Source organism: Fulmarus glacialis, unplaced genomic scaffold (assembly GCF_000690835.1).
Source record: "Fulmarus glacialis isolate BGI_N327 unplaced genomic scaffold, ASM69083v1 scaffold26393, whole genome shotgun sequence".
NCBI lineage: Eukaryota > Metazoa > Chordata > Aves > Procellariiformes > Procellariidae > Fulmarus > Fulmarus glacialis.
This window is the reverse complement of record NW_009206596.1, coordinates 2,291-25,977: the sequence shown is the minus strand read 5'-3', so window position 1 is coordinate 25,977 and position 23,687 is coordinate 2,291. Positions and strand designations below refer to the sequence as shown.

The 23,687-nt window shown below is 37.2% G+C and overlaps 1 protein-coding gene across 4 annotated transcripts; it reads right to left on the bottom strand.

Annotated features, from left to right (window-relative positions):
* Nucleotide 1: 1 nt before the first annotated feature.
* On the bottom strand, nucleotides 2–19,375 carry HNRNPR (heterogeneous nuclear ribonucleoprotein R). Of its 4 annotated transcripts, none has more exons than XM_009575809.1 (10): nucleotides 19,209–19,375; nucleotides 16,799–16,917; nucleotides 16,265–16,372; nucleotides 15,474–15,587; nucleotides 8,262–8,438; nucleotides 5,430–5,565; nucleotides 4,113–4,318; nucleotides 3,271–3,420; nucleotides 1,073–1,194; nucleotides 2–880 (listed from the first exon to the last, which is right to left on the bottom strand). In XM_009575809.1, exons 1-10 carry the CDS (start codon nucleotides 19,363–19,365, stop codon nucleotides 268–270), a joined length of 1,902 nt encoding a protein of 633 aa, XP_009574104.1. In that variant the 5' UTR covers nucleotides 19,366–19,375; the 3' UTR covers nucleotides 2–267. The 4 variants fall into 4 exon arrangements, with proteins under 4 accessions (XP_009574104.1, XP_009574103.1, XP_009574105.1 ...); XM_009575808.1 differs by having other exon boundaries at nucleotides 5,412–5,565; nucleotides 19,209–19,374; XM_009575810.1 differs by having other exon boundaries at nucleotides 4,218–4,318; nucleotides 19,209–19,374.
* Between the last annotated feature and the right edge of the window lie 4,312 nt (nucleotides 19,376–23,687).

Below are 23,687 nucleotides of genomic sequence, written 5' to 3'. Positions count from 1 at the left end.
ACTGCTAAAATGAAGCCTAAAATGATAAAAGCATTGGAACCCCATACGGAGTTCGGGAATTCTGCAAGCCCAGTAATGTCCAAGTGCGTTTATGAAAAAAGAAAACTAAGAGACTCGAGTATATACACAATAGAGTGATTCTTCAGCCCAATACAAATAGCAGCCAATCGCTACTGAAGGATGAAACATTAAGCCAATTTTGTTTTGAAGAATGTAGAGCTATAGCCAATTCTATGTTTCCAATATTCTCAATCCCTCCTCACTTGTCTACTTCCACTGTTGCCCATAAGTATCCTGATAAAATTCCTGGTTGTCATTATTGTAACCATAGTTACCGGCATAGTCACCACCTTGCTGGAGCGGCTGTTGAGCGATGGGTTGGGAGCCCCAGTTCTGCTGGTTGTTGGTCTGGCGGCGCTTGGAATCAGGTTGGTTGTACCCATCTGCCTTTCTCTTGCCTCCTACGTTGCCCCCACGGTTGCCCCTGGCTCCACGAGCACCGCGTCCTCTCTGCTGCTGTGCAGGACCCCCTCTCCCACCCCTGGCTCCTCTTGGCGGTCCCATGGGTGCCCCCCTCTGTGAATAGCCAGCTCTACCTCTTGGTGGTGGTGCTCCCCGCCCCCTAGGTGGTGGAGGGGCACCTCTCCCACCCCTTCCTCCTCCTCCTCTTCCTCTTATAGCATAGCCATCATCATAGCCATAATAGGGATCTTCATAGCCACCACGGTAGTCATGATAGTCATAACCATAATAATCATCATAATAATCTTCATAGCCATAGTAATCTGGGGGATAGCCATATCCACCTCTCCCTCCACGGCCTCTGCCTCTAATAGGAGGTGGCATGCGAGGTGGAGGGTAGTAATAATAGTCTTCATACCTATTAAGAAAAAGAAACATGCAATTATTTATCTTCAAAAGTCTCCCAAAATAAAGTATAAATTTCCCCTTGTTGATTAACAATACACAACATGGAGAAAAGAAAAGTCGTTCAGGTTCTTCTAAACTAGCTCATATTTTACAGCAGAACTTCATTCCACAGTATTACAGTAGTGCAAGAATGAACACTCACGCAGTACTTCTGGAGGCCTGTCTGGCAGCCTGACGTTCTTTCCTTTTCTTATCCGGTGGCTTTGCTAACACTATTTCAATTTCTTCCCCTTCTATCTCTTTCCCATTCATTTCATTCATAGCCTGTACAAAAATTAGAAGAGAAACATCTGAACATTTGTTTCCATTCAAAAGGAAACTAACACTTACTGAAAGAAACCAGGTGGTTGGGCTGCTCCACGCTGAATTATGCCATGTGCTTCGTTTCTGTGCTACTTAAACAGAATGTTACATGTTATTCCTTCAAGTCCCACTTTATTCACCAGTTATAGCGAAGTAGCATTTAAAAAAAAATTACTCTTTATATCATAAGGTAAAAGAATGGGATTCAAACATATTGAGCATTATTTTTTAAAAAATCAGACATAACACCATCACTTTTTATGATCCTACATCCCCTAGAAATGTTTCAGAAATACATTGACAGAAGTTCTCACTACTCACACCTACACGAACACTCACTACACTTGTAAGCCAGGTAGAGTACACGCAAACAAGAGAAAAAGAGTATTTTTATATTTGGACTTCCTAGCTAGTTCAATGTGCTACGTGAGTGCCTCTGAGGAAATTAAGTATTTCTGAGGACACGTACTTAAGGGGAAAAAAAGTTACTGAAACTTGGTGATCTCATCCAGTGAGGCAAGAATCCTCCAGAAAAGTAATGTGTAATTTGCAATTATCAAATGCACGCACAAAGAGAACTTAATATACATACACAAAGTACGATTACACCCCTCAATTCTTTACCTGGAGTTACCTGCTTTGCATTTAACATTTCTGGGTATTAATATTTAATATTAACAAAACCTTTACGTGTCTGTACATCTACATGCCTCAAAAACATTAGAGATCATGGCGATTTATTTCAACGAAGGTATGAAAGTAAGTAGACACTGGAAACAATGAGCCAATTCCATGCATAAATATCATAATAATGCTTTCATTAAAAAACAAACAACATACCCATACACAAAAATATCTCACAAAATTCATAAACCAATTTAGTGGCCATAAATCAGTCACACGGGGCAGATACGTGGTTAGTATTCCAGCAGCTTTTTTCAGAGAAGATGAGCATTAGAGATGCTCTGCTGTACTGCATTTGATCTATCTTTTCTCATCTGCTACAAGTTTTCAGTTGCTCTAATCTAACAGAGTATTCCCAGTCTAAGAGTGTTTAAAGACATACTACAATAAAACATGTCAGGAGGTGCTGCTGACTTACCCCTTCTGTCAACAACCTCTCGCCCTCGCTTGGACATGGTCTAAACCTATCCAAACTGACTTCAACTTCATTAAATCTGAGTGACATTCATCCTAAAGCCAAACTCAAAAGTATTTTAAACCCTATTTTCATAGGTAGGAAAATTGTAAGCAATGAAATGGTTATAAAATGATTAATAAGGTTGAGTAAAGAGCCTTTGAACTGTCTATGTAGCCACATGCAATATACTTCCTCATTACTCCCAGGTGCAAAACACTTCCTCCCCATAAACTACAGATTTAAAAAACAGACGGAGTAATTTCTATAGAATTCAATCCACTGAAGTACAAACAGCAGAGATTAATGACCTTCTCAACTGCTCTTAAATACAAAGGAAGACATCTTTGAAGCTTACAATAATGACCTCCAATGTTTAAGAAATCATTTAGAAGAAACCTTCTAAGTAGCATGTAGAGTTAAAAACAGGTGATGCATTAAAGGAGTTGCTAGTGCCATCCTTCTCCCCTTCACAAGGCATTTTTTGAACTACCTTGCAATTTCTATTCAATACTTTTGTCACTCCAAAACTACACACAGCCTTTAAATAGGAGTCTTTGAGAGACAACTGATACCTTCTGTCAGTGTTTCCTCAGAAAAATTGTCTAGGTTGATCTTTTTTTTTTCCTCTTCTCTAGATTCTCCTGCATTGGTCTATACCTCTTTTCCAGTCTACTTGTTAACTTGCTACAGTTTTGTCCTTTGCAAGTTTCACATCCTCCTAGCTACTGAAATCATAGGAACAAAATTATTAGTGTTAAAATTCTCACAATGGGAACCTTATTAAATGGGCTCTACAAATGGTCTTATCTAGATATTTACTGTAAAGAATTCTTAAAACCATTTGTACAAAATAAACTGCTCACATCAATTTAGCTAGGAAAGAATCATCAACCTACCTTCACTGCTGCACCTCTGTCCTCAAAATGAACAAAAGCATAATCCTTCAATTTCTTTACTCTTTCCAGCTTTCCAAATTCAGAAAAGGATTTCTCAAGAATCTCTTCTGTCACAGTAGTGGCCAAGTTTCTTACAAATAAAACTTTCACCTGGTGAAAAAATGAGAATGAAAGATGTAATCTTTAAAAGTCAAGCCTCAAACGAAACTAACAAACTAATAAGATGTTATTCCCTTCTCTGCATGAACAAATTTTGGGTAACCTTATAAATTCTGTACCTGTTTAAAAAAAAAAGTTAGCCTTGTAGTTACCTGTATGAAGTTTCTACAACTTCTCTCCTTCCACAGTTCCCTTCCATGACCAGAAGAATATCCAACTTTGATTTTCTGCTTCTGGGATGCTACAAATCCCAGTAAAATTTTAGTAACAGACCTCAAGAGCAGCAGAGTTATCCCAGGGATAAAAATCACATCATTCCCTATGCTGAGCTTCAACCTCATCTCACTCTGGAAAATAGTTTTACAAAATACCCACCTAGTATTCATTATCAGCAGAAGCAGATAATGAACACAGACTGATGTGCCAATCCAGCAGGCTAACGCTGTACACTACTAGTTCAAATGTGAACAGTTGGTTACAACAGCGTGTTCCTAACGTGTTACACAGGCAACTAATTTGCAGTGCTCAAACCATGCCAGTTTGCACAGCTTACTACAAAAATGCCCTCTAACTGCTTTTTGCCCCTCAAAACTAGCATTGCTCAGCTGGAACAAATCTTTGTCACTATGGGATAAAGAAATTCCTCCTGAAGCACAACAGCATCCAGTTAAGTTTTTACTTGCCTTTGCCATGACTTCTGGATCAGGTTCCTCTACTGGATCAGCCCATTCCACTGTCACAACGTTCCCCCAGACTTTTACTTTCCCACTCATCAGGCGGCGGCGAGCTTGCGCTGCTGACTTGTGATCTTCATATTCCAAGAAGCAGAATCCTCGATTCTTCTTTTTATCATCAGGTTGATGATACAAGATTACATCCACCAAACCCTCTGAAAAACAGGTCTTTAGTATTAAGCTTCAAAAGGAAGAGGAAAAAAAAAAAAAAAATCTAGAGTCTACTCTAAAATGCCTTCACTTGTTTTTTGTAATAGACAGCCTTTGAATTTAACAGCTGAAAGGGAGAGGGAGCACAAGAAAAGCAAAACAAATAACAGATATTCATCCAATTTACCCAAAAACAGGTCACCTAGCAGGTGACATTCTCCAGAACAAACTTACCTCACAATTAGGCCCTGCAAAACATCAACCTGAACAGTTCACACAGTGTAAGTTTTCTGTATTTTACGATTTTTACATTTTTGAAAAGCAGTCAGCATTAGTACGTGGCATCTCCCCGCCGCCAGGGGAAGCTGGAAAGAATTTCTTCCACATCTCTCCAAAAAGAGGAGAGATAACTAAATGAATATTCACCTTCTGTTTTCACCATTTCCCTGAAGTACTTATAAATAGCAATCCTAAAAAAGAAGCAGTAGGTTAAAACTCTCCTACAGGAACAAGAGCAGGCGATCAAGACTTCAATCTCTTATTTAAAGCAGAAGCATCCTTCCAGTGATGAGCTGAATTCTTTTCTTCCTACTTGCTGCATATACTGGGGAACAACTCTGAAGAACTGGGACAAAAATTAATCTGTCATTAACTATTTCTACAATAACATTCCCTCTAAACTGACTTAGTATTCCCTCCTCCCCATCATTCCTCAACAATACATTTGTTTGAGGCTCCCCAAAAACTTCTCAGTTGTGAAAGCAGAATCTACTGTAGATCCAGTTACAAATACAGAGCCTTCAACAGGAAGCTAGAACAGGTAACAGAATTAGGACCTTCACTTTTTTTCTGAGTTCATTTGTGCTGTTTCCGATTCAAATTGTAAACCTACAACATCATTCATTTAACAATCAGTAAAACAGACACTAGTCCCTTTACACTCCACCATAAAATATATTTGATATATAAAATTTCTACCAGAAACAAACTTGGAATCCAACTTGGAAATAGTTTAAATGATAGCTGAATGCATCTGTCAAATAACTAGACCTACAAAACAGAGAGACTGAATGGTATTTTAGGATCAGTGTGACAAACTCATTAGGAAGGTCTTACCTGTGACTTTACTGAACTCTTCCAATATGTTTTCCTTAGTCTTGTTCTTTGGAATTGACCCAACAAATAACCTGTTGTTTGCCACGGAGATGCATACTCCAAGGTGCTTCCCAGGACGGATTTCATAGTTGTCACACTGAGAAAATAAAAAGCCATTCATTTGCTTTCTCCACAATAATATGGATAAAAAGATCCCAAAAATCAAAAAATCAGCTATTTCCTTCATGATCTTCATGATCTACGATTTTTATACATAGAATATCAAATTCACATTGCAACAGAATTACTAGAACTGCAGTATTTGGGTCAGCATTCACTTGGAAGAACATTGCCGAGCTTAGGTTTTCCACAGAAACTTCAGAAGTTCTGCTGAATGGAAAGCTACAAAGAAACTGAAGTACAAGGAACAACACATAACAGATACAAATTGCATGGGGTAAATTCATTCATCTACTGTTTATGTGAAACTGGAAAGATCTTTCTAGACAATTGGTGACCGCTTCCTGTGCTGGGACTCAATGTCAGTCATTGCTGCTGTTACTAATAAGCAAATACACTGCATTATAGATATGATGAGTTCTTCCACTTTACTTTGATAGCTTTTAAACGCTGAGCACATTTGCTGTAAGATACTCAAAGTCTAAATCAGTGTGTGACCTTGCTCCCCCCACCCCCACCGCAGGGATTTCTTGGACCTTTTAAATCTAGGACTCTATAAATTTTACTGTTAAGTTTTAAAACTTCCCATTAAAAAAAAATTTAGTCCACTGCTTCATGCCTGTACCCACAGTTGGATTACTCTGAACACCAACACTCCCGATAGGTCTTTAAAGATACAAGAGTTCAACCTTTAAAAAAAAAAAAACCCATAAGAATTCAAGATAGACATCATCTTCGTTTTAGGTAGGATTTTCAAACACAACCTAAGAGGATGTATATTTCATCATCAGCCAGCTTCTGAAAATCTCATCCAATTCTTTAAAAGCAAGTTTTCAGCCATTTTTACCCTAGCTGAGATGTAGCCATACAGATGACAGAGCAATAACTTCAGTAACCTTCTCCATATTCAAGAATTAGAACAATGCTAAGGTACCACAGGCTATCAAACAAGATCACTTCAAGGAAGACAAAAACATTTCAGAATTTTGCTTCACGTACAACAGTGACTCATAACACAATAGAACTTCGCGTTCCAGTTCCATGAACTTAATCCGAATCTGCTTTTCAAATTATATCTTATCTTACAAAGCCATTTTACCTACAACCATTCCCATTCCCACTGGTACCTGCAAACACAAGCAGAAGGCCCACCCGGTGTAGAGAAACCAAGACATCAAAATTTCAAGTTTATTTTCTCAAAGAACTTCACTTTGCTATCAAGGTTTAATTAGCTCCAAAATTCAGCATGTGTCTGCCCCATTTTCCTGTCCCCCAGTAGTCTGTGGAAAATATTTCACCTAAATATAAGCTGGGCCCCATTACTGGATAATGGTAGGGTGGAGGAGGTAGGGGGCAGGGAATCCAGATGCAGGACTTAAGGAATATGTTCACACAAATTCACTTATTTGGTGCAATATCCAGGGTACGGAAGCCAGTCTTCCATCAGTGGCACATTGCTTGCTACATCTCTTGTCACTTCGGCATCTTCCCTCTCATCTCCCTCAATCAGTAAAAATTTAAAATTTAAAGTAACAACTCTGAGCACCTTCAACTTGTTCAAAAATAGAAAAAAGTTTCAAAACAATTTTTCCTTCATAAGTGACAGTAACTCGTATCCACCATCTTCAAACACTGAGACCCAGAGGCAATTAATTGCAAAAACATATTTTTTTGTATCTCCTTCAGGAAACATCCAAGTAGGTTCTAGAAAGGAAAAACAGCCTAAGCAGGGACATGCAATTCCCAGTCCTGGAAGAGCCTAACATAACAACTGCAACTATATCTAAATACATGAAAATACTTGAGGAAACAAACACTGGAACGTTTAGAGGCAATGACTCCTTCTGAAGTCTTTACAATGCAACAGAATCACTTCTTAAGTTTCTCTAGGTTTCGCTGGTTCCCCATTCCCCCCCCCTCTCCCCCCAGCTTGACTAGATGTTTAGGTTTTCCCCCCCTTCTTCTTACAGGATCAGCTGAATTCTGCTAAGGCAAATGAGATAAAGCATTTCACCTGCTTTGTTTCAAAGTACAAGCAGTATTTCACAGCCATATCCAAAACCTTGGGAGGTACACACTGATCTGCCTAATTCTACTGCCTCCTCTCAGACAGAGGCAAGGTCAAACGAACCAGGGCCCCAATCAGACTACTGTCTCTCATTTTAACTCTCTAGGGATTGCTCTGTGTCCTTTGCCAAACTGTCTAGATGCAGGCCAAGTCAGGTTTCCACGTAGTGAGCTGACTGCATGACTGCCATTGGAAAGAACTAAAGGCCACTGTGAACCACAAAGAGCACCAAGTCAGAGACCTCCTCCACAGCAGCAGCAGCAAAACAAAGCATGTCTAATTAGCTCTTTATAGTAGGAAAGGTGATAAAACTTAAATATATTCTTTAAGCTTCACTGTGTTTTCCAGTTGTAATCAAGTAAGCTCTTACTATCATCACAGAAGTACCCTAGCAGACTGCAGCAGGCTATAGCAGACTATGGTCCTAAAAGTAGAACATTATTTGTATATACAAATCAAATCAGGAGGCAATTTTTAGGAAAGTAAAATTTTGAGTCTGTCAACGGACGCTTTAATGAAACACTTCAAAGACTTCATTATCTAAGAAATTACCAGCATGCTTGCTGTTTACATTATGTTGTCCAGTCTGAAAATAAGTTACTCACCAGTTTAACTGCTTCCTGCGCTGCATCTTTACTACAAAAGGTAATGAAAGCGTAACCTCTGTTTTGACCAGAAAGAGGATCCATCATGAGGCGCAGATCCCAAATTGGACCAGCTTTCTCAAAGAGTGGCACCAATTCATCTTCATACAAGTCTCGGGGAATCTTACCAACAAAAACCTAAAAAGGAAGAGGACACTTAAACAAAGCTTTTTGAAAAGTCCAAAAACTTACTTTTAATACTTGAAAGTTCCTGGGAAGGGAAGTACATTGCAGCATAAACCATCACAGCAGAAACACTGTAGCCATCACTGCAGCCTTCACTGTGGCCAACATTATTGTATGTCCTACTAAGTCTTCTAAACCTCCTGCTGTTAGTACTAGGGTTTACATATGGAAAACCTGGTTTTGTTATTTATATTGAAGAGGTTGTAATGAAGAGGTAAATGGTTCTTACCCAGCTATAACTTCGGCAATTAAAAACAAAGACCTTACAGACTATGTAGTTGGGTATCCTGTATTAAAGCAGGCCAAGCACTTCCTTGCTCTTGCAGTATTTTCAAATCATTCTGTAGCCCAATCTTCATTAGAAAGCTACAAGAGATGGGGGGGAGAGGGGGGGGGGGCGCCAAATCTACAAAAATCCTTAAATTGCCCGATGCACATTTTCCACTTTCAACATACACTGTGATCTTATTTCTAGTCTGTATTTGTTTCAGCTTCCACCAATTGAATGTTTTAATATTTGTCTGAAAAAATCTGGAGTCGTCCTGGTTTTGTTCCTTACATAGAGCGATGACAATAAACTTTGGTAAAGTTTTGTTAAGGAGTTCAATCTCTTCAGCTGAGGTCACCCTAGAAAGCTTCCCCTGCCCCAAATTGTTTCATCACTGCAGCTCTCCTCTGAATTCTCAAAATCTCTGAACTGCTAATACAAGCAAAACATTCCAAACACCCATTAAGATCAAATTCTATTTATTTTAACTTCAAATATTTTTTGTAGTAAAAAAAGCTAGGAGGAGTCAACCTTTTCCATCTAGGCTTTGCCATAGTGATATCTGGTACCTGAAGGCTTAGCAGATAATTCCAAAACTAAAGACACTCAGAATGCCCATGTAAGCATTGATATGAACAAACCCATGAGGAGAGCATGACGACTCTGATTTAAGAAGTGTGGAACACAAATTATTTTCCTCCAAAAGAAAGCTAGAACTTTTAGATGTTTATGTTACACAGATATTCCTGAAATTCAGTTTCCAGAACATTTCTTTCACTTAGCTTAGCCTCTCTCAGATCAGTGTGACTGCTAACCGACCATGACGTATTTGTTATTGGGGAAAAAAAGGAACGGATTTATCATACTGAGTGAAAATTTAATGGCAGAGCCTTCCCCCCCGCCTCTCCAAAAAGCTTAGAAATCCCTACAGATAGGTATTTCCATTCTCATTACCTAGAACATTTCATTACAAAACCCATGCACAGTTTTTAAAGACAAAAAGCTGATACCATCATGGAAACGCAGAAGACAGGAACTCCAACTTGCTACTAAGACAATGAAACTGTCAGCTGAACTCTCCACAAACTGTAACTGTTTTTCAGTCAGTCAAACATAAAAAGTCCACATTAAATTCTTTGTTTCAGATGCCACCATTTCCAGCAGAAACTGAAGGTGACGCACCAGAACAGAATACTTGAGAAAAAGAAAAAACCTTAATCCAAATACAAACGAAGTCTACTTTTCCAGCTATTTACTAAAGATTTACCATTCTGAAAGCTTCTCTTTCCTCCTTTCTTTCCAGTCTCTTTGGCTCACTCTCTACAAACTTTAGAACACCAAAAATTCCACAAGCCTGCTACTACAGTTCAGTTCAGGCAATACACTCTAGGAGCTAGTATGAGAAACAGAATAAAGGATTTAGTTTGAATACATTCCTATCTGACCTATATTCTAGAGTAACCTCCATTTATAATGGAAGGACTAGATAACTCTGTGGGAATAATTCACATCCAAGTGAATTTGCTTTGAGCCTGTAAACTTAGTATGTTAATGAACTACAAGATCAATACTAGACATGACAAACACCAAGGGTCAGAAGAAACATCTGCAATAACTTTTTTTTTAGGTATGTTGATAAGCTTGAATAAAGTTGCTGAAATACCAAAGAATGTAAATATCAGGTGTCTTGTTTCATTTTTTAGTTCCACAACAAGAGTACTGTGGAAAAACTTTGGAAACTGGCATTATCAGTGAAACAATATAAGAGATCTTGTCTAAGTAGGATGCAACTGCATCACTTCTGGGCCTTTGTTGTGATCACTGACCATTAGACTTACTTTTTCCAGTTTTGCTTCCTAAAGGACCTGTGAAAAGTACTCCATTTTACTTCTTCCTTATTACTGCTTTAGAAGATTAATTATGAAAAGTCTTAACTAGGAAAAAATTTAATTTCAGTTTCTTGAACAACTTTACAGAGCATTATTGAGGGGTGCAATCCACTTCCGCACTCTAGATGATGCATCCTTCAGTTACTTCAACAACTGAGCCTCTTCTGTTGTCATCACAAGCTAACAGAAGTGTACTGCAGCATTCAAGAGCTCCTTCAAAACCTCTCTCCTTTTAATAGTGCTCTTCATGTGCTTTGCAGTCAATCTTTCTTAAATGCCAGATTTAAATGTTAATTAATGTAGGCTGCATGACTGCTTCATCTCATCCAAATCTACAATCTTCATTAAAAAAAAATATGGAAGTGGAAAAAAATTCTGGCACAGTGCAAAAACCTTTGAACCCCCACAGCTCTTCCAGTACAAAAGCAACATTCCATTTGTGTACTAAATCCAGCACAAGCTTTGTCTAGTTCAACTCCTGCTGAGTTTATTATACCATTGCTTCTTAAGTTCGAGTTACTACAGTATCCGATTCTTCCCATTCAATTTATTATGGACAAAAGCAGTTCAAATTGCCCCAACATCTCCAATAACATAACACTCTCCAGATTGCAAGTTAGCCTCACAACCCTTCTCTGGCTTTTTGTTACAAATTCTGACCATGCACCCACAGAGGAGCAGATGCAATACCAACCTACCATTCACAGAGCTAAAAGTAGTTTTGCATTTTTGATAACGATATTCAAAGACGTTTATCATACACTTATCCAATAAATTTCAGCTCTCAAAAGGACATGTAGCAATTCTTCAATTTTATATAGTCTAAGCTGTTATATAGATATCTAACCTGGCACATCATCTTAGCATATTATGGGCAAATAATCTATTTACAGAATTTTCAAGTTTTTATTTCACATCACTGAAAAACACTGAAATAGAAGTCTCTCAAAACTTTAGGAGTAGGACTTACTTTATCTGGAGATCCCTCAATAAAACCAAAACCAATCCAGCAATTAGTACAGACTTAAGTCAGTTACTCTCTTCATGCTAGCTGCACTGTGCTAATTTTGAAAAATGCTTCCCCCTACCCCTATTATAGTGGGGTAAAAGGCTGGTATTTTACAGTTACCAATGAAGCCTTCTATTCTTCAAATCATGTCTTAAATGGTATTATATTCATTTACACCAAAATGTGAAGGATGGAAATCAATACCACATCAGTCACCTCCTTAATTTTTCATGTAACATTAGTCTGGACAGGCCATATGAATGTCAGATTTTTTTTTTTTTTACCCTCCTCTAAAGAAAGGAAAAAAAAAAAAAAAAAAAAGAATTACAATCATCCTTCAGTTTTCCTGAACTTAACAACTAAAAGCTCCTCAGTCAGCAGACTGAAGATCAGGAGTGAAAAATATGTATTTTAACCTGCTTAGCAAATACAGCTCAACCTTATTAGGTATCACCCACAAATGCAGACACTACAGATACGATGTTGGATTTACCATCCAGCATTATCCAACTGAAACACTGAATGCTTGTCTTGTTTGCATGAAAGTTTCATCATCCCTGACTAGTAGTGGACTTATAACTAAAATTCCTTTTGTTCCTTATACACTTAAACTCCTCCTTGCTGTGACTGAATTTAATGAAATATTTATAACATTTTCTCTCCTTGTCTTGTCTGCACTTAACTTCAAAAGTTACTGAAACTGCTATATAGAAGTTACTACTGCCTATGTGTCCTCCAACGTTGCTGAAGAACTGGTTTATTCTAAAGCACAGTAAGACAACTTGAAGTAGTTTTATGTAAAAAAATGGAATTTAAGAATACAAAAAAATTCTTTTTTCAGTATTGCTTGCATATACACTTTAGTAAAATGGCAAAACTACAATTAGCATAGAGCAAGCATACCTAAGCAGAGCTAGATAAGCTATGCAAATCATCAGTTACTATCTTACAGTGCAAGGACCCATTCTAATTATTTCCGCATTTATTTTTCTTCATGGAATATGAATATTCCCTTCAGAAATCATCCTTACTGTGACACTTCTAAGCATCTTCTTAATGGTATACACAAAAGCTTCAGCATCTCAAAGGATGCAAAAAGAATCTATAAACTGAAAGACGTTCAAGAAGTTGACCATTTTCTTAAATCTAATCTGGTGGTTTATAGAAGAATCTCCAAAAGAACTCCTGTATCAAAGACTAGTCACAACAGTGTGATTGAAAGTATTCAAAGTGTTGAGAATAAACTACAAAACAACCTGTGAAGGACCAAAACCTTGCAGAATAGGTAAGTGAGAAAATACACAGCTCAAGCATTTTTGTAACCAAACTGAAGTTTGCTCATAGCTTGCTAGCAAGATGCACGGGTTCAATCATGACCTTGAATTTCCCAATGTGCTTACTGACTAGACATTGTCCTTTGGGGGGGTGGGGAATCTTTAACACCCTTCTGATCATCTTTAAGAAGAATAGCTGGTGTAACAGGAGGTAAGAAAAAGCAGAAAAAAAAGATCTTAGAAATTTTAAGCAAAACAAAGGAGCACTGTACAAGCCCCTTGAGGATACACAGTTATCAATGTTTGCAATGTCTGCAGATGCAAATGACAAAGCCAGTGTAAGGAGAGAAAGAAACACCCAAATAATTGCTTCCATTCTCATCCAATAAACACTCCCATAAACATCTCCAAGTATCAACATCATGGGACCTCACTATAAGCAAAATGTTTTACATTGGAGCAGAAAGTCCTTAAATAGAACGAATACCCAAGTTTAACGACAAATCCTATTGCAATTATTTTCTCTTCCAAGCTTCCACACAGCTGTAACTACTTTGTCTTTGTTACAGAATCACATTCCAAAAAGGTCCAGCTGCTCTTAAAGCCCACCCACTTGAAAAAATACATTGGACAGCTTCACCCACATAATCCTTTCAGCAAAATGTTCAGCAACAATTTGTGAATGTTCAACATGATGAACATCTGTAAGATTATTTACCAACACTTTAGTTCTACTGCACAATGTTCAAGTACATATTGGAAGAGTTAAAGCTACAGTTAACATCTAATGAATTCCACTTTATGTTTTAAAAAGACAAATTAGTTGGTGTACAAATATTTGCGGTAGAAAGATCTGATACATCTTGGGGGAAAAACGTCTACCTAGTATGTATCTTCTTGAAATCAGTAACAGTACTTGGGTACCCTTAAAAACCAGAAGTTTGCCATTACTAACACCAATGACAGCTCTGGCATCAACATATCTGAGCTGGCACAAGCTATGAGAGCTTCCGTATTATTTAAATAAGTTTCAAACACAAAAGATTCACTACCACTATCCAAAGGGATACATCTTGTGTATGATACATAAAGTGCCACAACAATCTCCAATCACTTGTGTTCAGACGTGCCTAGTCTACCAAATAATAAGGTCATGTTTAAGTTGTTGATTACTATGCCTCAGAGCTCAACAGCAAGAGCTGAAGACTAAGTTTAATAAAGCATACACCAGTTTCAGCAAGGTGCTCAGCCAGTCAAACCAAGCAGCATGTCTAAAGCAGTAATCAGTCTTTAAATCCCACAAAATGCCAGCAATGAATTAATTTGGTAGAGGTATGGTATCTGTAACCAGTTGGCTGGGTTTTGCTACAGCCTCTAATGCTGATTCATGGGAGAAGCATTTATGTTCTTATCGTAAGGGTGTTTCCACAAGTTACCCGTTCTACCAAGCTTCAGGAAACTTAAAAAGTATAAAAACATACTCTTAGTAGTATTAAAGCACAGCCAACTTTACAGCTTTTCTGTGTCTTCCTAAAGAGGCTAACCATCACCAACAGATGGTGGTTAAATACTTAATGATTAAATACTTAATATCCACCGAGTATTTTCAGTCCTTAATAGACTAGACTAGTTCAGTTGGAAGGGACCTACAATGATCATCTAATCCAACTGCCTGACCACTACAGGGCTGACCAGAAGTTAAATCGTATTATTAAAGGCATTGTCCAAATACTTCTTAAACACTGACAGGCTTCGGGCATTGACCACCTCTCTAGGAAGCCTGTTGCCAGTGTTCGACCACCCTCTCTGTAAAGAAATGCTTCCTAATGTCAGTGAGGCAAGGTGCAATTAAATAACACTTTATACCATCACATAATCACCGTGGCAACACCACTGAGTTGGTAAACAACTTTTAAGCCACCTTTCTGAATGCAAAAATGCAAGAATTTACAAAAAGAAACAAGCTACATGGACTCTTTCAGTGCGGTAGTTTCACCATCAGTCCATGCAAACATCAAGGATGTTCTCATATAGATTGAAACAAAAGCAAATAAACAATTCCTTAATAATTACTAATCTCAGTTTTCCTCTTCAAAACTTAGTATGTGAGTATTTTTATATAATACCCAAATCTTTTTCACTGTCAGCACATTGCACGAAATAAACCTTGCTACTGTCACTTAAATTCCATTTATGTTATAAACAGACTCAAATACCTTTTACGTATCTATACAGCTAATACCTACATTGGTCACTTTTTAAGCGATGGACCATGAAGTCTGACAATTTAATGATCTATTTTACATTTTAAGAAATTTTACATAACCTTTCCTAGTATATTCCACCTGCTTTCCCCCTCAACCTATTATTCTGTCTTTTGCAGAATACTGAGTAATAAGAAAGACTGATTAAGACACACAAACATAGAAGAATGCTTTCCTCTACAATACTTTAAACTTTCACTTGTAATATAGTTTATTTTCAAGTATTTCTTATTTATGAGTTTGCACAACATACAAAATAACAGATCAGTCTGTATATACTAACCTCTGTTCCAATACCAGGCTGAACACCAGAATATACAGTATCTGGAGGAGGGCCCCCATATTTCCTCTGTCCTGTAGTTACATCCAAAGTGTAACCAGTCCTCTCTAGCAAAGCCTGAAAAAAAAATTGTCACAGTAGTTATGGGGGGGAGGATAGTGGGTTAAAATATCCTAAGATAAGCATTTCCTTATCTGCTCCTTGCCACATTTGATAACAAGGTATATATGGACAGACAGAACCTACAAAAAAACCTGTTATTTTGGGGGTTTAAAAAAACACCACCACAAACAGCAACATTTGTTTTATACTACAAGGTCACTGGAAAGACCTTGTTTTTCTTTTCCCTTATTTTCCATTTTATATGTAGTACCCCAAGAACTCCAGAAGATCAGGTAATTCTTTTCACCCACTCTGCACTTAGGTTTTTGCACTACAGAAGAGTTTCTTAATATAGTAATACCTTGTTGAAATGTCCAATCAGTCTCAAAGTAAGTTTAAGAGTGCGTAAAAGCTTTAATATAAAAGGACAACTAAGACAATCCTTAAATAGATATCAATGTTTTCATAGTCCTTACATAACATTAAGTTCATGCATTTTGGCAATTGTGTAATCAGAAGATCGGCATTTCAAACAAGCACATTCTCTTTTGAATCTCTATCATGCACACATTTCTTTACAGCCAAGTGTCAATATACTTATCCAGGCAGTATTGATGTTTTTTAAGTACATCCAAAACCACTTCAGTCTGTGTACAGGTAGCACAGAATAATTAGTATTTTCTAAATGTTACCTTAATCTTTGCTTCATCTGGTCCCTTCGTTGATTCCTGTACTTTGCTGCCTTGTTTCTCTCTTTGCCTGTAGGTCTTCATAACTCCACATAAAAACGCACTTTTGTTCTGTAGATACAATTTACAAAATGATTCAATTGTGCGTATGAAAAGCCCTGGGAATCCACCGAATCTTACACTCCACACCAAGAGGTCACTATATCAAGTGCAATGCAATAAACAAAATGTCAAAAGAATCTGTTAGAAAAATGTAACAATTAATTGAACAAACTTGTCAGACTGAAAAAATCGTCAGATCCAACGTAGTATTTTTACCTTATTTTCTCAACAGCACGCTCATTTTTTTTATCTGGGAGCTTTTGCTTTGCACTCAAATACCTACACATTTAAGGCAATTTTTAACAGGCTTGTGATTTGGGTTTGAAATGTTGGAATACAGCAACATCAATGAATTTCTAAGTTACAACTTCCTGCCAATAGTGCCAGAACACTATTTATACTTATGTGCTCACACTCCTGGAGCTCTCACCTTACCTGTACATGCGACAGGTCACTTTCTTTAAACTGCTGTAATACAGAGAGGGCTCCTTCTTCATTAAATTCCCTAAGAGCATCAATTGCTCTTTCATCAAGATCGACATAAGCTACCAACCCTAAAAGTTAAAGATAAAGAAGTTACAGATTTCTGTTGAATTTCATACAAACTAAGAACTATGCAGTTTGCTTTTAAAGTCAAAAAGTTATGTTCCATAGCAACAGAATTACACATTTAATGTAATTACATATTCCTACACAAGTATATGAAAGAACATGAGTACAACAATGAAAAAAGTTAAATTAAAATGTATATACCTAAGTACTAACTGATGTGCAAGATTATACCCCATGTGTAACAGTTTTCTAACATTTAGGAATCCAATCTGCTGCATGAAAGCAGTATTACACACCAGGATTTGAAACAGTGAACTCTGGCTCACTTTTAATAATTTGGATTGTGTTTGTCTTTCATTTTAAGTTTCACACTTCCTTCTCTTGAATGGAGCTGTTCTAGAGTAAGCTGACATGTCAACATTACGAGTATCCTATTGTACATGAAAAAGGAGCTACCTAACTGACGATCAAATACTTATGAAGCTCTATCCCACAAAATATTAGAAGTAGAATGGTTTTTTTTTTCAAAAAGGAAAAATCAGTGGAATTCCTATATGTCTAAAATATTTTTTTTCTTTGTTACTCATTTTGTTGCTCTATGCAGTTCAAGAGCCAGAATTCAAAAAGGTATTATTTTGAGCCCTGCTATGTACCCGAAAAGGCTAATATTAATTTTACAGGTACAGACTCCCCCAAGAAACATTGGACCAGTTCTGAAGCACTTTTTCTGTTTAAGGATCTTCACAGGTTATTCCTTTCCTTTTGTAATGCACTTGCATAAGCTGTGCAGCGTGAGAAGTACAGACTAAGATTTGCACTTTTTAAACTACACAGCGAAATTTAGGACAGGTACCAAGAACTCCACACACTTTGCAACAGCTTGATCTCCAAAATACACAGATTATTTAACTGCTACTTGATTTCAAAAATGCACAGTAGTGCCAAGCCCGAGGACTACATTTCAGAAGTGATCCTGCATATTGGAAGGCACCTGTATCTTTCATACAAGACCTCAGCAGATTGAAAATCCCAAAGTTCAATCCCAAATTTAGCTCGGGTGTCAAAAGTAGTTTGCTTCACTGACAAACCCCTGCACAATGCGAACATATTCAGTGGCATTAAGAAAGTGTGAATAAATGTTTTCAGGTTACTCATGCAGTGGAATTATGCTAGGTAGTCAGGTTCTGGGCTGAAAAGCTTTTAAATCCCTTGAGAACTCCTCACAACACAACCTAACTGCAACACATGTTAGAGCCCCACAAGTTCCTCTGCCCAGGCATTTACACCTTCTCTCAAACCATCAAGTGCACATCATCGTGACCCACAGTTAGAAAGTGCATGTCTAAAGCCAATAAAAGCTGGTAAAGGCTTGATGAAAGCTCACTGTGAATGACTTCCAAAAGACATCATCCACGTGAGCCAGAGTATCATACTGAAGATTGGTAAGGTATTGTTTTTGAACTGCCTTCACTTATCAATGGAATTTTGACTCTTTTCAACAAAAACTGTCATCTTGCCACCAAGGCATTCAAGATCAGCGCATAGAGCATTTCTACTGCTTCTTGTAAATCTGTTCACAGAACACACTCTAAAGAGGAAAAGGAAGCCTCTGTCTATAGGACAAAATAATAAGTGGGTTACAAAAACAAAATAGAAAAACCTTTGTATATAAAGAAACCTCTCTAGAAGTTGCAGAGACCACTTGCTACCAGCAAGGTATTACTCGATTTGCTAGATAGCTTAGTCCTCAACTTTGTTGAAAAGCAGTTAGTGTCAAACTGAACATTTCGGTGTAATAACCAACATGGATTAAACTGTCCACTCAGAACTAGAGAGAACAAAAAAATCCACAGGCAGACTCAATTCAAATGTAGTCCCAGGCAAGACAAGCTAGTTGTTTCCCTCACTAAGTCACTTATCCAGCCTTTTGAGTGTTTAAGAACCACTGTGAGGAGTTGACAGTAGAAAAGTAAAAGCAAAATGATGATTCGGATTGAAAAAAAAAAAAAAATGTACAGTTTAGTATGCTCAAACATACATCTTTATTTGACAACGTCTAAGGAACTAGTGCTCTGTGCCCTAAAGCAACTAAGATATGACATACAACACTAAGGATGTGTCAAGTAATTAGTCAATGTCAAACCCAATTTGCCTTTAGGGAAGTCAAAGTAGCAAAACATTCAGAGCTACACAGATCAAAAACAATGAATTTTTAAACCTTAATCTATAAAAATTTGAAAATGGTATGCCCTCACTTTCATAACCAGTCAGAAACAAGAAATGCATATTATACCTGTCTGAAATATTTCATCAAGTCTCTCTGCCACCTTCTGTGGGAGGCCTGCCTCTATCAGTGTCTTGTAGTGTTCTGTGTGAGTTACACTGGAAGTATCCATTGGTTCTTCCTCTTCTTTTAACTGTACCGCATTACCATTCACCTGATTAGCCATTTTATTATGCTGCTGGAAAAAATTCAGGAGCTATATTACAATAAGCCAGAAATAACTAGTTTGTAGGACAATGCATGATTTATCTAAACTAATTTGTATACATGCTGCAAATGACCTGTATCAAAAGTTTTATTTAATACTTTTTGGATGCAGCTGATCTAAGTTTCAAAAGAAAGTACAACCCTTAATACTGTGGAAAATGTACATGGAAGAATTTACATAGTTTTTTTTAAAATGTACTTCATGTACATAACGATGTCTAAACTTTATCTGTTGATTGTCAGTAAGTTAACTGGTTACCATAGCAGCTAGAATGTACTGGGATACGATAACAACATCCTTCAACGAAGAATCAGAAGAGCTAGTGCTATTTTCATTTCCCATTCCTCTACTTTTAAAACAATCGTTTAAAATTTAGTGAACACATAACCCTGCAGGGTAGCTTAATGCATAAAAATGTCAATACTTGTTTGCTAATTTTCACTTTCTTGGCTTGTTGCCATGTCTTCCTTCAAACCCAACATGCTGCATAAGACTTGCCAAACACTTTCTCACGACACTGTCAGAACTCAGTAAGGACAGAAAGAAAAATTGCACTCTAACGCACATTACAATTTGAAGCTGCAACTGAACTGTTTCCATACTTTCAGTTTTACTCAAATAGGAGCTCTACAAATCACAGCTACTTTTTTTATAATATATAACTTATTGGTTTAAAAGGAAGCCATGACTGCAGCACCTTCAGTTCTTATATTAATAAAAAGACTTGCTTTCAGAATTAACAAACTGATTCCACGTATGTGCACTGAAAAATGCACAACTATCTTCTCAGACAATTCCAGTGGGCTTTGCCCGATTCATTAAAAACAGTTTCAATTTCTCAATTAGCCAGCCAGCTGATATTTAGTACTCTCAAATAAAAAGGCTGACAAGAGACAATTCAACTACCCAGCAGAGAACATTAGGATGATCAGCTGTAAGTTCAGAAATGAAATGAGCCTCAGGCTTTAAAAGATAGGAAAGAAGTCGATGATCAGCAGTGAAATGATAGCCAGATAGACATGTGCAGCATGGTCGGAGCAATGCAGTTAAGTACTGGAATACAGATATGAAGATGATTCAAGAACAGTTTTTTTAAAAAACGCTGACGCCTCAAGCTATTTACTATGCTGCAAAACGAGTCTCCAAACATAACCACACCTCTAACAGTCGCTTGTGTACCCATGCCTTCTAGTCTACAGCTCATGAACTTTTTGGAAGATATCCTATGAAGATTTGCAAGCTTGAGCAAGGAAAAAAAAATAATCATTTTTCTTCAGACAGAAAAGTAATGATTTTACTAAAGCTGTCTTGACTTGAAGGGCAATTTTAGAGAGATGTAATACAGCCTCACATTGTTTCTCTGTCAGATGCCACTTCTTCATGCAATTAGCAAGGAAAAGAAAGGAAGTTTTTGGTAGCTACATAGCACATATATATATACACATGCATTCTGCTACTTGACAAAGAGAAATTGCTTTCTAACCAATTCAGTTTACTTAAAAGCAACCATGACTATAGCCTAATTACAGAAGAAAAAAAATGCTACCTGAAGACTACAGTAATGCTTACCTATCATTACAAATATTAACTGAATTCTCAAAACACTAACTGAACATGAAGTTTCTATAGGTTACAAAAACCATGGAAAACAAAAATCAGCTAGATGTCTGCTTGCTAGATAGTCTCTGTGAGATCTCAAATTTGAAACAGTGCAGGGCAGAGGGGGTTTAGTTAAAACTGAAAATGCTTTGGGTACAGTATTATTCTAAATCCCTCTTATCAAAAACGCAGAGGATGATATACACAAAAAAGGTATACAGAGGGTTTTTTTCCTTGTTTTCACCTTTTTACTGCCTTATAAAATCAGTTACTTACACATATATTGTCTTCTCTGTACACAAAAAACCCCCACCAAGAACTGTGAGGCTAAGCCAATACATTAATACAGAAAAGTTTTCTGAAACAATTACAAGTACCTTCTAAACTTCAATGGCTTATGGTGATGTTCTCGGACATTTTTTTTTTGTGAACCCAGATTAGTTTTCAAGCGTCACATACCCAAAAGTTTAGCACTGTTCTCAGTGTAGCCTATAACTGAACAAAAGGTTGACAGCTAGTCTGTGTCCAGGTAGAAACACCTCATTTGCAGTTCAATAACTCAAGCTTCTGACAGGCAAGATTTGCAGCCTAATAGCATGAAAAGATATCTACCTTCATCACAAACACACACCAGTGTGTGGAGCAATATCCAACCCCTAAGTATCAGATTACTACACAGCACCACAGCTGATCAAATGCTTTTTTAAGTAGGCTTTTAGACAATGTAAATTAAGTCTCGGGGTTTTAATTCACTAGCGGCATGGTTTATTTTTGCTTAAGAATTACTATCCTCATAAAGAACTTAAGTCAAATGCAGTGCATGTTCACCAGCCAGAAAAGTTCAGTTTGGGTGTTCAAATTTTAGCTATTTCCTGTCACATAAACTTAATTTAAAAGACTTCCTTAAAAGAAATTTACTCTGGAAAAATTTGAAGTGACATAGCTGTCAAAATATTCAGGTCCTGACAGCGTCCAGAAGAAATGTATTTCTTTTCACAGTTATAGTAATAGATTCCCTGCTGGCTTTGCAAGCTTGGCCTGAAATCTGAGATTAGACTGACTTTTCTTCCTGAGTGATCACCAACAAGCAAAATTACATCTCTTACAATACTGAATCTGCACTCTGAGTTCAGCAGAGATACGTGGGTGAAAGTCATAGCTGAAAAAGATCTTTTAGCCCTCCCTCTAGATAACATCAGCTAGATGTAGCTATCAAGAAAAATATTTTTAACTGAATTTTATCAGTAAGGAAAACACACAATGATTTTATTAACATTTTTATTCTCCTCTAAAAAAAAATATTAAAAGCATATTAAAGAAAAATAGGAGTGATATCTATGTTTGCATGCGCAGTGTATCCATGTGACTCAGCCTATGACAGGCCAGGCCACCTGTCATAGAAGAACACCCGCACGCACTCAGGAGTTTTTCATCCGCGTTAAGTAACTCAAACATCTAGAAAAGAGGGAGACTGGTTGAATTGAAAAGATTTTAAGTGTGGATTATAAGTAAAGGATTAGGTATATTAGTATGTGTGGGATATGTATTTGTTTTTAAAACATGCAGAAATGGATGAATCTAAAACAGTGTACACAAAAATGTGCTTACCAAATGAGCAGCAGTAATAAATACACGTTGGGGGCAACTTTACATAGGCAAGGATAATTTTCACTGGTGCCTGAGAGGTTACCTAGCTTCACCACCACAGAACCGTGTGTACAGGGAAGGAGAGGATTATCTTGCTTCAAACTTCACACTGTTGTTGCCAACAATGTTTTTCTGAAGATCATGAATACTTCATGATATAAAACATGTTTTTAGCCATGCACCATCTTTCACCTAGAATTCCTCCATCTCAAAAGAGCAATTTTCTAAGTGACTAGTCCCTTTTTTAAGCTCTAATCATATGACAAGTAGGAGGTTAAAACTACACGTGCTTCTAAATTACCCAGAAACAACCTTCTTTTTCATGTTTTCATGTGTAATAACTCAAATGGCTCAAATAGTAATTTTCCTAGAAAAAAAATTAACACACAACTGAGCCTGATAGCATATGGCATCTTGAAAACAGACACTTGATCTCAGCCTCAATCAGACAATCACTGGTTAAACAGCCATGATGTTACTATTCCCTGTATTTTACACCATGCCTCCAACAGAGGTTGCCACCCACATACTATCTAAGTATAACTCCATCCGATTAATTACAAATTCACAGTTAACTCAAATCAAAATGGCAATTTCTGGCAAAAGTACAATATCTCAAACTACATAACCAACTTCACAGTGATTATACATCAGTACTGTTTTCAGCCTTCTGCTATGTAACTTTTGATTTCATGGAGGAACTAAACTAAACTTCAGGTGCACAGGAAGCGTAAGTAATTCATACATAAAAACTCTGCACCAAAGTCATTCAACTTGCTTATGTTACTACTCCTTCTATTCAATATATTATCTGTGTCTAGCATTTCAGTTATACAACATTAAAAATAGCACTGAGGGGAAGTTTTTTGGTGTTTCTGTTTGGGGTTTTTTTTTTAATGAACCACAAGAAAACAAGTGTAGTCCCTATAGTTATGCCTTATACTCCAAGAAGGTTCTTGTCAAAACAGGAAGATAAGAAACACATGAGTGAGGGGAAGATAAGAACTCACATTAAAAGACTGAACTGGGGATTT